General features: G+C 56.5%; 1 protein-coding gene across 3 annotated transcripts in view; it reads right to left on the bottom strand.

The window, feature by feature from the left end:
* Nucleotides 1-9,935, bottom strand: part of ABCC8 (ATP binding cassette subfamily C member 8) — a 77,874-nt gene extending 67,939 nt beyond the window's left edge. For 2 of the 3 annotated variants that reach the window (XM_089310879.1, XM_089310890.1), the window contains exons 1-3: nt 9,536-9,934; nt 7,925-8,066; nt 2,675-2,796 (exon numbers count right to left, since the gene is read on the bottom strand). In XM_089310879.1, coding sequence (XP_089167005.1) covers nt 2,675-2,796; nt 7,925-8,066; nt 9,536-9,683 — 412 coding nt within the window. In that variant the 5' untranslated portion in view covers nt 9,684-9,934. Of the gene's footprint in view, nt 1-2,674; nt 2,797-7,924; nt 8,067-9,535 lie in introns of all 3 variants that reach the window. The other variant, XM_089310873.1, reaches the window with a different exon arrangement.
* Between the last annotated feature and the right edge of the window lie 3,866 nt (nt 9,936-13,801).

Raw genomic sequence — 13,801 nt, 5'->3', positions numbered from 1 at the left:
TAATGTCAGTGAACAGCATGCTTGAGAATGCTCAGAATGGTAGATTGTGTGTGATGTATATGCTACCACACACACACACACACACACACACACACATCCCAAAAAGCCCCCAAGCCAAACAACTCTCCCTGGGCTCCCATTGCTTGTGGACTGAAGACCAATGAATGTGGTGTGGCCTTTGAGGTCCTGCCTGGTATCGGCCTCCCTGCAGCTCCTGCCTTCAGGCTCCTGCCAGCTTCCCCTCTGCTCTCAACACCTCAGTCTTCTTCCAGATTTCCTAATGTGCTTTGTTGTTCCTGCCCCAGGGCCTTTGCACCTGCTGCTCCCACTGCCTGAAGCACTCCTCTCTCCTTTCCTCCAGTCAGTCCCCATCTAACCTTCAGTTCTCAGCCCAACCATGACTTCCCGATGGAACACTTCCTGGACTTCTCCCAGGTTCTTTCCCGGGGCCATATACGCTACACTGTAGCTCGCCTTTCTGTGGGACACCAGATCTGTGCCATCAGCCCCCTCAGAGGTCTGGCTCTGTCCCCAGTGGCCATGCCCTCCATGCCTATAGCTCACAGGGTGCAGTGCCCCACACTTTTCTCTGTCCCAGACTTTCTGGCTCTGTGGACCCTTCTCTTCAGGGAACAAAACTCCAACTAATGCCTCAGTGGGTGACAATTCACATTCTAAAGAGAGAAACAGGAGGGTGGGAAAATTAAGTCACTAGCTGTTGCCAGGAGCGTCCGGAGGGCACCAGGAGGGCTTCTCTGGGGATGGAGTAGTTAGCACCTGCCGTGCCCTCGTCCCTACCCCCACTCACATGGAGGCCCATGGTGGGGCTCACCAAATGACCCTGATGGGGCACAGCCTGCACCTTATACCCAAAGTGCTCTTGCAGCAGCGCTGGCTCCTCACAGAGTCTTCCAAGCCCTGGATGTCAGTTAGCTGTTACACAGCCAACTGCCAAGGATACAGCCTGGCTTCCCCGTGCATGTGGAGCCCAAACACAGGCAGTCCTGCAGGTTGACACCTTTGCCCCAAGGACACGCTCTGAGGATCCCCAGACACGCAGCCTCGGTCAGGAGACTCCGGGCTCTGCCCTGGATCAGCTGAGCTGGGTGGACAAATACCCGTCCCTGACCCTGAGCCTCAGTTTCTTGATCTGTAGAACGGAGCTAGCACAGGCATCCACCTTAGAGGGTGGGTGTGTAGGCTCAGATAAGCTGATACCTATCAAATGCTCCGTACAAAGCCCGGCCTGTGATAAGCGCTCACAAATGTCATGAGTGGGAGTCCCTTCAACCTCTCTGAGTTCCAGGCCCACGTTGCACGCCAGGGTACAAACAGCACAGTGGTGTGGCTGTGGGGCTTCATTAGGTCGTGTGAAGAGCTTAGCACCACGCCTGGCCACAGCAGGTGGCACTGTCGCTTGTGCCCTGCGACCCCCACCACAGGGGCTCCAGGCGGACACTTCTTCCGGAGCTTCTCTAGATGCAGGCAAACCTCTGGCTGTGGTCCTGGCCTTGCTCCCCTCTCTCCAGATGACCTTGTCCAAGCTCCAGCTTTATGAGGGGACTTCAAAGAGCTTCACAGAGGGGATGGTGTTGGGGTGCAGTGGGTTAGGCCACCTTCTGCTATGCTGGCGTCCCATGTGACCACCAGTTCAAGTCCTGGCTGCTCTGCCTTCAGTTCAGCTCCCTGCTAATGGACCTGAGAAAGCAGCGGAAGATGGCCCAAGGGCTTGGGTCCTTGCCACCCACATGGGAGACCCGGATGGAGTTCCAAGCTCCATGGCTTTGGCCTGGCCAAGCTCTGGCCATTGTGGCCATCTGGGGGGTGAACCAAGAGTTGGAGAGGATCTCTCTCTCTTTCTCTTTCTCCTTCTGTCTCTCCCTTCTACCATTCAAATAAAATAAAATAAATCTTTACCAAAAAGTTCATGAAAAAATATAATTAAGATTGGTTTATTTGGGTGCAAAGTTTTGGGTGACATGTCTGCCTAATTATTTCATCATTTGTATTTTCCATAGGCTTTATGCCGCCTGCAAGTCCATGCCTGCTCAGGTGTTTATCCCCTGTCCTGGCCTCCCCACGAGTGCCCAACTCCATCTAAGTGCCCACCTGACACTTGAGTTGGCCATCTTGGCACCGCCTCAAACTCCACACGACCCAAACAGCCCATTCCCACCCCCAACGTCTGCTCCTCGCCATGTCGGGTGTTAGCACCACAGTTCACGCAGGTGCTCAGGGCTCCAAGCCTGGGGTGTCCCTTGCTCTTCTCACCCCCTGCCACTCTGCCCTTGTTCACCTGGCCTCAGCCACATTGGCCTCTCTTCCCAGTTTGCCCCTAAGGCAAGGCCTCTGCATGTCTATTGCTGCTGCATGGAAGACTCCTTGCCCCCACGTCTCTGTGGCCCCGTTTTGTCAGGGGCCCTCCCTCCCCTCCTACATAGGCAGCAGCATCGCCCTCGCTCTCCTCGCCTTCGCCCAGCTTGGTTTTCTTCTGAGCATCGCCTCCACCGCCTATGTGTCTGCTGCACCACCCAACGGTAAGCTCCTCAGAGGCAGGGACTTCTGAATCTCTAGCCCCTAGAACAGTGCCTGCACACAGCAAGTGTTCAGTAATGCGCGGTCTCAAGAATGAACGAAGGTGCCCCCTCTCCCCTCCGCTGCACCCCCGGCCTACCTATCAGCAGCTTGGGGAAGTTGGAGGTCTCGATGTTGTGATAGTAGACCACGGAGGTGACGGCAGCCATGAACGCCATCCCTGCCGGCATGTACAGGTGGAGATGGCGGGATTCGGTCACCCTGAGATGGGGAGCAGCAGGGAGAGAGACAGAGAGAATGTGAATGTGCCAAATACCCCAACAGAGCGGCACAGGCCTTGTCCCTAGGACCCAGCACACAGTAGGTCCTCCAGAGCAAATCCACAGCGCCACCCCAGCTACTAACAGCTCTGCCCAGCCCAGCCCCGAAGCGCACCTCTTAACTAAGGGGCCGGGGAGTCCAGACAGAGGTACCCCAAGGACTCTCTGTTCAGGCTTGGAACTCTCTCCCGGGGCTCCGGCTTGCAGAACCCTGCACAGGGAGTCAGCTTCGACAGTAGCAGCTGCAAAGCTGGAACCTCTTTTTGGGAAGGGAACAGAGCCAGGCCCCCGTGCCTGGGATCCCTCAGGCAGTACAGGAGCCTGCCCATCACACATCACTCAGCGAGAGCCCCATGTAACACGCACAGCATCCGTCAGCATCAGCAGCTCTCCCCAGGTGCTGTCGGAACCACAGTGGCCAGAGTCAGTATTTGTGGAGCCTCTGTCCTGTGCCAGGCGCTGTTCTAAGCATGTGATGTCCAGGAACTCATTCATGTCTGCATTAGCCCCAGAGGTGGGTACTCGTAGTCTCTCCATTTCATGGCTAAGGAACATGGTCAAGGTCACTGCTGCCATCTTCTCCCTTGGGATGAGGGGCAGGGACAATCGATACCAGCCCATGGCCTCCTGCTGTGCTGGGAGCGCTTGGGTGTTGCGGTAGAGCTGTGGGGAGCCAGGTTTCCCCAGGGCTGGCAAGGAGGGTCACCCTGTGGGCCCCCATCGTGCCCTACCATGGCTCCCTTCTGCAGACGTAACTCAGCCTGGCACTGAAGCCGGGTCATTTCTGCAGTACGACACTGCCTGCCCTTTCTGCTCCAGCCACGTCGGGACCCTGTCTCTTCCCAGCAGGCCTGCTCCAGCCTCCTGCCTTGCTGCGGCCCTTGCGAAGCTGGCAGTAGGGAGGGGCCGCCATGCCCAGGGCTGACCGTCTGACTCAGTGGCCCAGGGAAGTGACGCTGCAGATGGGAAGAAGGTACAGGGAGCACCAAGCCTGGCTGGACAACCCAGCAAAGCTTCACAGAAGAGGGAGCACCAGCCTGGACTCTGAGGGCAAGGGAGTTGGGCTCAACTAGGGAGGAGGGAGTGAGGTGCGGTCTCTTGTCCAGAGTCAAGGCAGGGGGAGCTGTTCACCAAAGCGCAGCCTCCTCTTTATTCCTTGATAAAAGAGCCACGAGTCTCAGGTGGATGTTTAACCTGGTGGCTACGACACAGGGCAAACTGTGGGGCCTGGTTCCATCCCCAGGTGCCACTCCTGACTCCAGCTTCTGGCTAACGTGCACCCTGGGAGGCAGTAGTGCTGGTTCAAGTAATTGGATTCCTGCTGCTTTCGTCAGAGGCCTGGATTGAGTTTCCAGCCTGGCTCCAGCCTGTCCCAATCCCTGATGCTGCAGGCATTTGGGGGCATGCTCTCAACTGCCTCTCTTCTCCCCCACCGAGCCTCAGTAAACTAAAAAATTGTAAACAAATGAAATAAATTCCAACTCTTAATATCTGTACGACTTCAGATAATTTTGAAGAATTCCATACTTTCACACTTTTTTATTTTTTGGACAGGCAGAATGGACAGTGAGAGAGAGAGAGACAGAGAGAAAGGTCTTCCTTTTCCGTTGGTTCACCCCCCAATGGCCGCTGCAGCCGGCGCGCTGCGGCTGGCGCACCGCGCTGATCCGAAGCCAGGAGCCAGGTTCTTCCTCCTGGTCTCCCATGCGGGTGCAGGGCCCAGGCACTTGGGCCATCCTCCATAGCACTCCCAGGCCACAGCAGAGAGCTGGACTGGAAGAGGAGCAACCGGGACAGAATCCGGCGCCCCGACCGGGACTAGAACCCGGTGTGCCAGCGCCGCAAGGCAGAGGATTAGCCTAGTGAGCTGCGGCACCAGCCACTCTCACACATTTTTAAGATGACATCTAAAATGTTACATTATACATTCAAATAAAGCCCTTTTTTTTGCAATAGGAAATAGAAACGTTAAAAATTTTAAAAGATGACCTAAGATGAGGATTCACTATAGTTGGAATAAATATTTCAGGTATGACTTATTAAAATAGATATTAGCTGCTTTACTGGATAACAGACACTGAATTATGTAAGGACTTAGGGGCGGGCGTTCTGTGCACTGGTGGAGTTGCTGCTCGGGATGCTCACATCGTGCACTGTGGTGTCCGGTCTGAGTCCCAGCTGCTCCGCTTCTGATCCAGCTTCCTGCTATTAGGCACCCTGGGAGGCAGCAGATGGTGACTCAAGTACTCAGGTCCCTGCCACACATGCAGAAGACCTGGACTTAATTTTGAGCAACGGGCTTCAGCCTGGCCTAGCCCTGGCTGCTGCAGGCATTTGGGGAGTGAACTGGCCCATGGAAGATCTCTGTCTTATTTCCTGCATATACATATAAAACTTTAAATCTGCCTTACTGGCGGGTGCCATGGCTCACTAGGCTAATCCTCCACCTGTGGCGCCGGACCCCGGGTTCTAGTCCCGGTCAGGGCACCGGATTCTGTCCGGGTTGCTCCTCTTCCAGTCCAGCTCTCTGCAATGGCCCGGGAAGGCAGTGGAGGATGGCCCAAGTACTTGGGCCCTGCACCCGCATGGGAGACTAGGAGAAGCACCTGGTTCCTGTCTTCGGATCGGCGCAGCGCACCGGCCACAGTGCACCAGCTGTAGTGGCCATTTTGGGGAGTGAACCCCAGAAGGAAGACCTTTCCCTCTGTCTCTCTCACTATCTAGCTCTGCCTGTCAAAAAAAAATCTGCCATACTAACCTGTATGTCTTTAGTTGAGTCCAAATCATCACACACAAAAATAATAATACCCAAAGGCCACCTGCTGTGGCTCACCCTAAACCTCACTCAAGTCTGAAGACCACTGTCTTAGCCAGTCCTGCTCACACCTGCCCCTTGAACTTCCACTCAGGTATGAAAACCCAGGCTGGGACGGACAGGGGCACCACAAGGCAGGGTCTGCCCCTTTCCCATGCCCCTCCTTCACAGTTGCCTGCCTAAGGGTCTGGGCTCACAAAGACCTGGTGACAATGCCCAGCTCAGGAGCTGGCCCATGCCCTGGGGAGATGACCTTCTGCACTGAGCTGGAGAGTGTGGGGACACAGGTACAAAGGAGGGGTGGCTGGCAGCCAGCAGGTGCACTCCTCAGGCTGATCCCCTCCTGTTCCCCACTTTCTGAACTATATCATCTATCCAGGTACTGCCACCCAGAGTTCTGCACGCTGTTCATTCTCCAGCATCATCCCTCATGGCCTTGTGAGAAGGATGAGCCAGCGACTATGGGACTTGTTTCACAGGTAGCGAGAGCAGGGCCCAGAGAGGCTGCTGACTTGTCCTAAGTCCCACAGCTGGGGCAAAGCAGGAGTGCTTGCAAAGGACCCTTCCTTCTCCAAGAGCTGGGCGTTTCCCTCTGCCACCCCAGCCAATCACAGTCTGTGAGTGCTCCTGGGGGGAGGGCTCACCAGGCACCCCTACCCTCTGTAGCATTCGTGTTGCTTTGGAGGGAGTGTTGGGGGTAGGGATGAGGCAGCCTCATCACTGCTAGCTACAGAGGGAGTGAGGCAGCCTCATCACTGCTAGCTAGAGAGATGGCACGCGCCCTCTGGCCTTCCTGCTGGTCTAAGGGACTTTGAGGAGCTGCTGCTGCCCCAGAGCAAGCAGGCGCCACAGAGATCACTGCCAAAGCTGGGATGCAGGGACATGGAGGGGTGGCAGGGTGAGGGGTGTGAGGATGCCAGCTCCCAACACACCAGCTGGAGGAGCCAGCCTGCACTGGCACAGGGAGGATCTGGGCTCCGTCAGACTCCAGCTCAGAGGGACCAGACCGCAGACACCCAAGCCAAACGTCCTCCTCTGCACCACCCCTCACAGAGACAGTCACAGGGACTTGCCGGTGTGGTGTTCCCTTCCGGAGGGGGCTGCTCCCTCTCCCCTCTGCTCTGATGTGCTGACACGCCAGTCCCAGCTGCAGGTAGCTCTCATCCAGACCACCAAATTCACCTGCCAAGTGCTGCTTCTGCTCTGCCTCCCACCCGCCTTAGAAAGCCTGTCATGTTCTTACCTAACATGCTGCACTGATGTCATCTCTCTCTCTGTTTCAAAGTGCTGACCAAATCCAACCGGACATGCAGCCTGGGGTTCGAAGCCCTCCACGAGAGGACCCAGCCTGGTTCCCAAGTCTCAGCCCCTATCCGTCCCCCTCTCCCCAACCTAATGCATTTAATGTTTTGGCCCAGCCGCATTGCTCCCCAGCCCTACCTGGCGCCTTTGTTCCTCCTCTGGGTCCCTTCCCTCCTGCTTGTCAACCCCTCTGCCCACCAGAACCCTCCTTGTCCTTCCAGGCCCAGCTCCAAAGCCCCCTCAGCCAGAGAGCTGGCCCCAGCAGCCTTCCCCTCCCCTCCTCCTCATCTGACTTATTCTTCTAGGGATTCCATTAACGCTTGCAGATATTCATCACGTGCCTTGCGCCATGAAGACAAGAATGAACAACTCCTGCATTCTAACTCCGAGGCCTTGCTGACTCAGGAGACAGTTGCACAGATAATGTACAGGAGGCTCTGTGCTACAGCAGAGGTGTGTGTGTGTGTGTGTGTGTGTGTGGTGGCAGTAGGGGTGGAGGGAACATGTTGAGAGGCTCAGAGGAAAGGTGGGTGGGCAGGGAGAGGCTTTGGGAAGGAGGCAACAGGCAGGTGGGGCTGATGGCAGAGCCCTGGATGCCCAGGGACTTGGAACTGCGTCTTGTAAACAAACGAGAGCCAAGGAAAGGCCTTGAGCAAGAGTGAGTGACATGGAGAGTTGGGGGGGGGGGTTCTCATAGGCTCTAGCATTTCATTGGGTCTCGACACACAGGCCCACGTTCCCTCCACCCTCCTGGTCCTAGAGCAGGGACTGGGTCTCCCTTGCAGGCAGTGCCTGGTTCAGAGAGCCTGGCACACTGATGACACCGGGCAGAGCTGCTGGGTTTATTAGTGAACGATTGAGCTCGCAGAATGCAGGTGCGATGGAGCCTCCTGGGCCTCTCGGGGGGCACCGTGGAGCAGGGCCGCACTGCCTGGTCCGCAGAGTCACTCACCCGTCAGACAGGACTCCCTCCGCGATCTCACACACCAGCACAAAGAGCAACATGAAGGTCAGGATCCAGCGCAGGTTGTGCCCGGGGAAGTGCAGCCACGTGCTATGGTGGATGTGCACCTTGGAGCTCTGGCTGCCCCATCCTGCAGGGGAGAAACGGGAAGAGGTAGGACGTCTGGCCCACCTGGCAGGTGGGTAAGGAGAGTGTACTCCTGCACACCTGTGCTTGAGAATCCCCAAAGCTGGCACACAGGGTGTACAGCTGGGACACACTCAAGCTGTTTCCATGCGTCCCCTGTTTTGTGTGCTGACAGCTTATGTGACAAGCCATGGGGAAATTGGTTGAAGACAGAAGTGTGAACATCACTCTGTTTTCCTATTGTTGATACACATATGAACATCGTTGCAAATGTTCCCTTGGGCAATAACCAGTAACTCAAATTCTGCAGCAACTTCTTGGGCATTTACTTGGGCACCCATATTTGTTTTCCTCCCCAAATCTTGGCATTTATGATTTGCTCCTTAAATCTGTTATTTATTTGATTTATTTCCAGGGGAGAGGGAGATGTTCTCATTCACTGCTTTACTCCCCAAATGCCTGCAACAGCCATGGCTGGGCTAGGCTTGGGCCAAGAGCAGGGAATGAAATCAGGTCTCCCATGTTCCTGGCAGCGACCCCAGATACTTGAGCTATCCACCGCTGTGTTGAAGGTGCACATTAGCAGGAAGCTGGAACTGGGAGTGGAGCCAGGACTGGAACCCAAGGTTGGGTTGAGGGGATATAGGCTTCCCACGCTGCGCCTTGTCCGCCCCTGAATCCGCTTCTTGTCTTAAAGTGAATGAACACGTTTTGGGGAGCAGAGGGCACCCTGTAAGTGGGTTGAGCTGACTGGCCGGGAGAGACAGGTCTGGAGAGAGGTGAGGGGGATCCGAGCGGAGAGACGCACCCAACTTTGCAGAACACTTTCAAGTAGGAGTGCTGGGGCCCCACCAGGGTCGCTGCGTCGCAAGTCAGAGCCGCCTCGCGTAGAGCTAAGTTACTGCGCTCCAGAAACTCGAGCCCAAGCTGGGTAACGGGCCGGGTTTCAGGACCGCTTCTCCAGGCCCGGGGTGCGCGGGGCCCCGGGATTGTCAGGCTACGGACCACAGTCCGCCCGGCTCCGAGGAAGCGCAGGGGTCCAAATAGCCTCCACCCCAGCCCCCGAGCACAGGCTGAGCTCGGCTGCGGCTGACAGGGAGGGTGCCCTGGGGGAGGGGTGACCCGCTTCCTTCTCCCTGCTCCACTGAGGGTCCGGCGCGACTCCCTCCCGACCCCCTAACGCGTGCAGGGACCTCCGCTCTCTTTCTCCATCCCTGCCGTGCCCGTGAGGAGGCACAACTTGGAGATCCCCTGGGTCAAGAAGGTCCGCTGGGGTTGGCAAGCGTGCGGGGGCACCCCATGGGAGTGAAGAGATGAACGCGTGTGCTAGTGCGGGGTCCGGCGGGCAGACCGCGGGACAAGGGGACCCGGGAGGGCGGCGAGCGGCGGTGGCGGGGCCGGAAAGGCCGCGGAGCCGTGCGGCGCGCAGCGCCTCCTCCCCCGCCCTGCCCCCGCGGCCCGCAGCGCGCTCACCGATGAAGAGGATGGGGAAGGTGATGAAGAGCAGGAAGACGTGCGGCACCACATTGAGCGCGTCCACGAAGCAGCCGTTGTTGAGGACGCCCTGGTCCACCCGGTAGGCGGCCGAATGGTTCTCGCTGCCGCAGAAGGCCAGGGGCATGGCGGCGGGCGCGGGCTGGGCTGCGGCTGGCTCCGTGCGTCTCCCGCGCCGCTGTCCCTCGCAGCTCCGCCGCCCCGCTCGGCCGCCAGGCCCCCGCCTCCCGCGGGCCCCGCCCCGCCCCGCCGGCGCCCTCCCCACCCCGGGCCACCACCTGCGGGGCCCGGGGGGCGGCGCGGAGCGGGAGCAGGCTCCCCTCGCCGGGCCCCGCGGTCCCCCGGCACCGCCTGCGCGCCCAGGTGTGCGCTGGGGTCGCTCCCAAAGAGCTCGCTGCGCGCGTGCGCCGGCGACAGGCGGCAGACTGGGAGTGGGGTGGTGGGCGCGCTCGAGTCTGGTGAGGGGTGGCTGTGGGGAGTTCAGAAGACTGGAGGAGGGTCCGCGGGAACCGGAGAGGGCGGGCTCGGGGTCCGGAGCGTGAGCTCACCTGGGCAGGGCGAGCTTGGTTGTAGGTGGGGGTTGATGGAGGGGTCCCGGTGGGCAGAATGGCACGAGCCCCACCTCTGTGGATGAGAAAAGCCGTGAAACACTTTACTTTTGGGGACTGGGCGGGCGGGGGTGGGGTGGGGATTTGGAAATTCTCAAAAGTGGTCGGGTGCGCGGGGCGCTGCTGAGGTTTTAAAGTATCCCCTGCTTTTACACGGGATTTCAGAGCACTCCTGCTGAGTACTGGATTTTAAAAACTTCCATTTAAAGGCTGAAAACCGGGGGTGGGGGGTGGGGGGGGAGCAGGCAGGTAACATGACTGACCCAAGGCTCTGCTTCCTAGAGAGATTCCCAGGGGATTGTGGTCCACAGAAGTTTGTATGGCAGGCAGGGAGAATAGAAGATAGGATTTTTCGGGGAGATGTGACAAGAGCTTGCTGAGGTAGGGAGCATTTGTGTTCCCAGGAAGGGTCAGGGAGACACCAAGGGAAAACCTTTTCCCTACAGGCATCTCTGAGCCTGTGCTGGGGCTGCCCTAAGTGAGATGTCACCTAGAGCCTGGGCCATGCCCAAGGTCCCCACAGAGGCCAGGGCCCAGGGCCCCAGGGGGCAGGTATGGGAGTGGCACAGCCTGGGGAGGACAGGGACTCAGGGTGTAAAGGCCTTGGACAATCTCTGACTTGTGGGGAATCTCTTTGAAACCAGATGTTTCTATCGGCTTCAGGCAGAACCTTGAAACTTCGGTGGGCTTGAAGCAGCAGGGACAGGAGTTAGAACAATGTTTTGTGATCATACTGGGTAAAAAGCTTGAAACAATATCGTGTGTCTCCTTTGTTTCTAGCCCACTAAATATGTATGTTCGGGGCTGGCATAGTGGCACAGCAGGTAAAGCCGCCACTTTCAATGCTGTCATCCCATATAGGCATCAGCTCCAGTCCTGGTTGTTCCACTTCCAGTCCAGCTAATGTCTGTGGGAAAGCAGCAGAAGATGGCCCAAGTGCCTGGGCCCCTGCTCCCATGTTGGAGACCTGGATAGGGTTCCAGGCTACTGGCTTTGGCCTGGCCCAGCCCTAGCTGTGGTGGCCATTTGGGGAGTGAACCAGGGGATGGGAGATCTCTGTCTCCCTCTCCCACTCTCTGAAACTCTGCCTTTATAATAAATAAAAAAAATTACATCTTTAAATATGTATGTTTGAGTGTGAGCCCGCAAGGGGCAGCTTGACTGCAATGGATTAGGATGGTGTTCAGTGTGTGTTAGTGACTGTTACTGTGGTGGTTATTATTGGTACCTTTTTTTTAAAAATGAGATACCTGGGACTGGCACTGTGGCGTAGTAGGTAAAAACACCACTTGTAGTACCAGAATCCCATGTGTGCGCTGGTTCAAGTCCCAGCTGCTCCTCTTCCAATCCAGTTTTCTGATATGGCCTGGGAAGGCAGTAGAGAATGGTCCAAGTCCTTTGACCCCTGCACCCTATGTGAGACCTGAAAGAAGTCTGGCTCTTGGCTTTGGATTGGCCAAGCTCTAATTGTTGTGGCCATTTGGGGAGTGAGCCAGTGGATGGAAGACATCTCTCTCTCTCTCTGCCTCTGTCTCTCTGTAACTCTCTGCCTTCCAAATAAATAAATAAATTTAAAAATAAAAAATAAAAATGAGATAACCAAGGTTCAGAGAGATGCAATGCTGTGCCCATGGTCACCCAGCAAGATTTTGTCTTTTAGGGTTTTTTTTTTTTTTTTTTTTTTTTTTTTGGTTCCAAGTTTTCTCATGCTTTCTGCGATGGTATTTGTTTTTGTGGTAAGAAGTCCAGTTTCCATGTTTTCCGTCATGCTTTCTCGTTAGTATTAGGCTCCTGGGCGCACGGTGAGATCTGGCCAATGATGGCACACTGGTCCGTCAGTTTGTCAGTGCGTGTGGTGTTCACATGGTGATGGAAGTGCTGTTGCCGCGGTCCGTCCCGTCGTTGTGTGGCTGTAACAGCTGTTTGTTTTCCAAGAACAGGCATTCCTGGTTCTGCCTCCTGCACTGCCAGTTGTGTGATTTGGGACAAGTCATCGTTCTGCTCTTCAGTTTCCTCATTCTGCCATGGAAAAGAGAATATGGGTTAAAATGAGGTCATGGCTGCTGGTGTGCTGTGTAAATGGGGGGGAGGGTGGTCCAGGGCTACTTTGTCCCCTGCATGAGTGCACGTGGCAGTTCACCAGTCAGGGAGGGTTATTTAGTGGCTCTCCTTTATCACACTCTGCATGGACAACTTCTTCTGGGCCACTTAATTTTTTTTTTTTTTAAACTTGTTTGGGAGATAGAGAGAGAGCATGCAAGAGCAAGCTCCTGTTCGCTGGTTCATTCCCCAAATGCCTGCAAAGGCTGGAGCTGGGCCAGGGCCAGAGCACATTCCAGATCTCTCTCCTGGGTAGCAGGAACCTGATTACTTGAGCCATCACCGCTGCTGCCTTCCATTAGCGGGAAGCTGGAGTCGGGAGTGGAGCTGGGAATTGAACCTGCACGCTCTGATGCGGGCAATCTGAACCGCTAGGTTAAATGCCCGTCTAAAGTGAACAAAAGTCCAGTCCAGCCCAAGCTGGATGCAAACTTTAAGCATTTTTAAGGATGTATCACGTGGGCATCAGGTAGTGTTAGGTCTGTAGTCCCAGGGGCCTGTGTCTGCCACATCCAGCACAAGCCTGCTGTGTGCCCACGGGCAGATGCCACCTTCCCCGCATGCAGTGAGAGGTACTCAGAAAGCAGTGTGCAGTCAGGTGCACAGGGACATTGTCCGAGGCACGGGTTGTAATCCTGGGATCAACTCAAATGCTCCTCTACGCGGGCCTCGTTAAAACACACACACCAGCTACTGCTGCCCATAGTGGGGGATACGGTGGGGCCAGTCCAGAGAATAAAGAGGTATAGCAGGTGCCTCAGGGAAGAGCCGATGGCTATGATACCCATGGCCCTGGGTTGGCTCTGGGTCCCTGGGGCTTCTGTGCACCCACAATGCCGTCTGCTTTTCTTGCACAGGGCTGGAAGAAGGGCACAGGCTAGAAGCTTGCCAGGAGCCAGTGGACCCCCCCTTGGAGAATTTTCAGCCCTTCTCCTTTGCAACATAAAAATCCTGGACTGGATTTAGGAGACTGGATTCTCATTCTCAAAGGGGCAGGGGGAGTGTGGCTTCAGACACAATGAAAGAAAGGGACTGGTGCCTGGCTTCCAAAAAGTCCTTGCTGGCTCTTACAGAACCCTGTCTCTATGTGGCTGACGGGGCGCGCCAGTGACCATGGCAGAAGGGGTCATCCTGATGACAGGGACCTGGACAGGTGCCCCCGTCAGGCTCAGCACAGTCTCAGCTGGCCAGGTCTGAAGGGGCAGAGTCCAGGCGAGGTGGGCACTGCTCACTAACCTGCCTTCCTCATTTCTTCCACAGCTGTGCCTCCCCCTACCACCCCAAGGCATCCATGCCAGCCCTCCAAGGCTGCCTGGACCCTCCCTGAGCTCCTGCTGTGAAACGGGAACCATGATCCCTCCCTCGTGGAGTGTGAGAAGTGGTGACACACTGAGGCCACCAGAGCCTGGCTTTACCCCTCTGTCAGTAGCTGATGGCTTCTTGCCTGCAACCCCAAGCTGATCACTGATTTTGAAGTAACTGATAGAGCTCCAACCCCGTGCCCATCTGGCTTGATTGCTGTCTCTCTGCAAGGCAG

This window comes from Oryctolagus cuniculus, chromosome 1, assembly GCF_051225735.1.
Source record: "Oryctolagus cuniculus isolate XC-2025 breed Fujian yellow rabbit chromosome 1, ASM5122573v1, whole genome shotgun sequence".
Taxonomy (NCBI): domain Eukaryota; kingdom Metazoa; phylum Chordata; class Mammalia; order Lagomorpha; family Leporidae; genus Oryctolagus; species Oryctolagus cuniculus.
The sequence above is the reverse complement of the archived record's forward strand: the minus strand, read 5'-3'. Positions and strand labels throughout refer to the sequence as shown.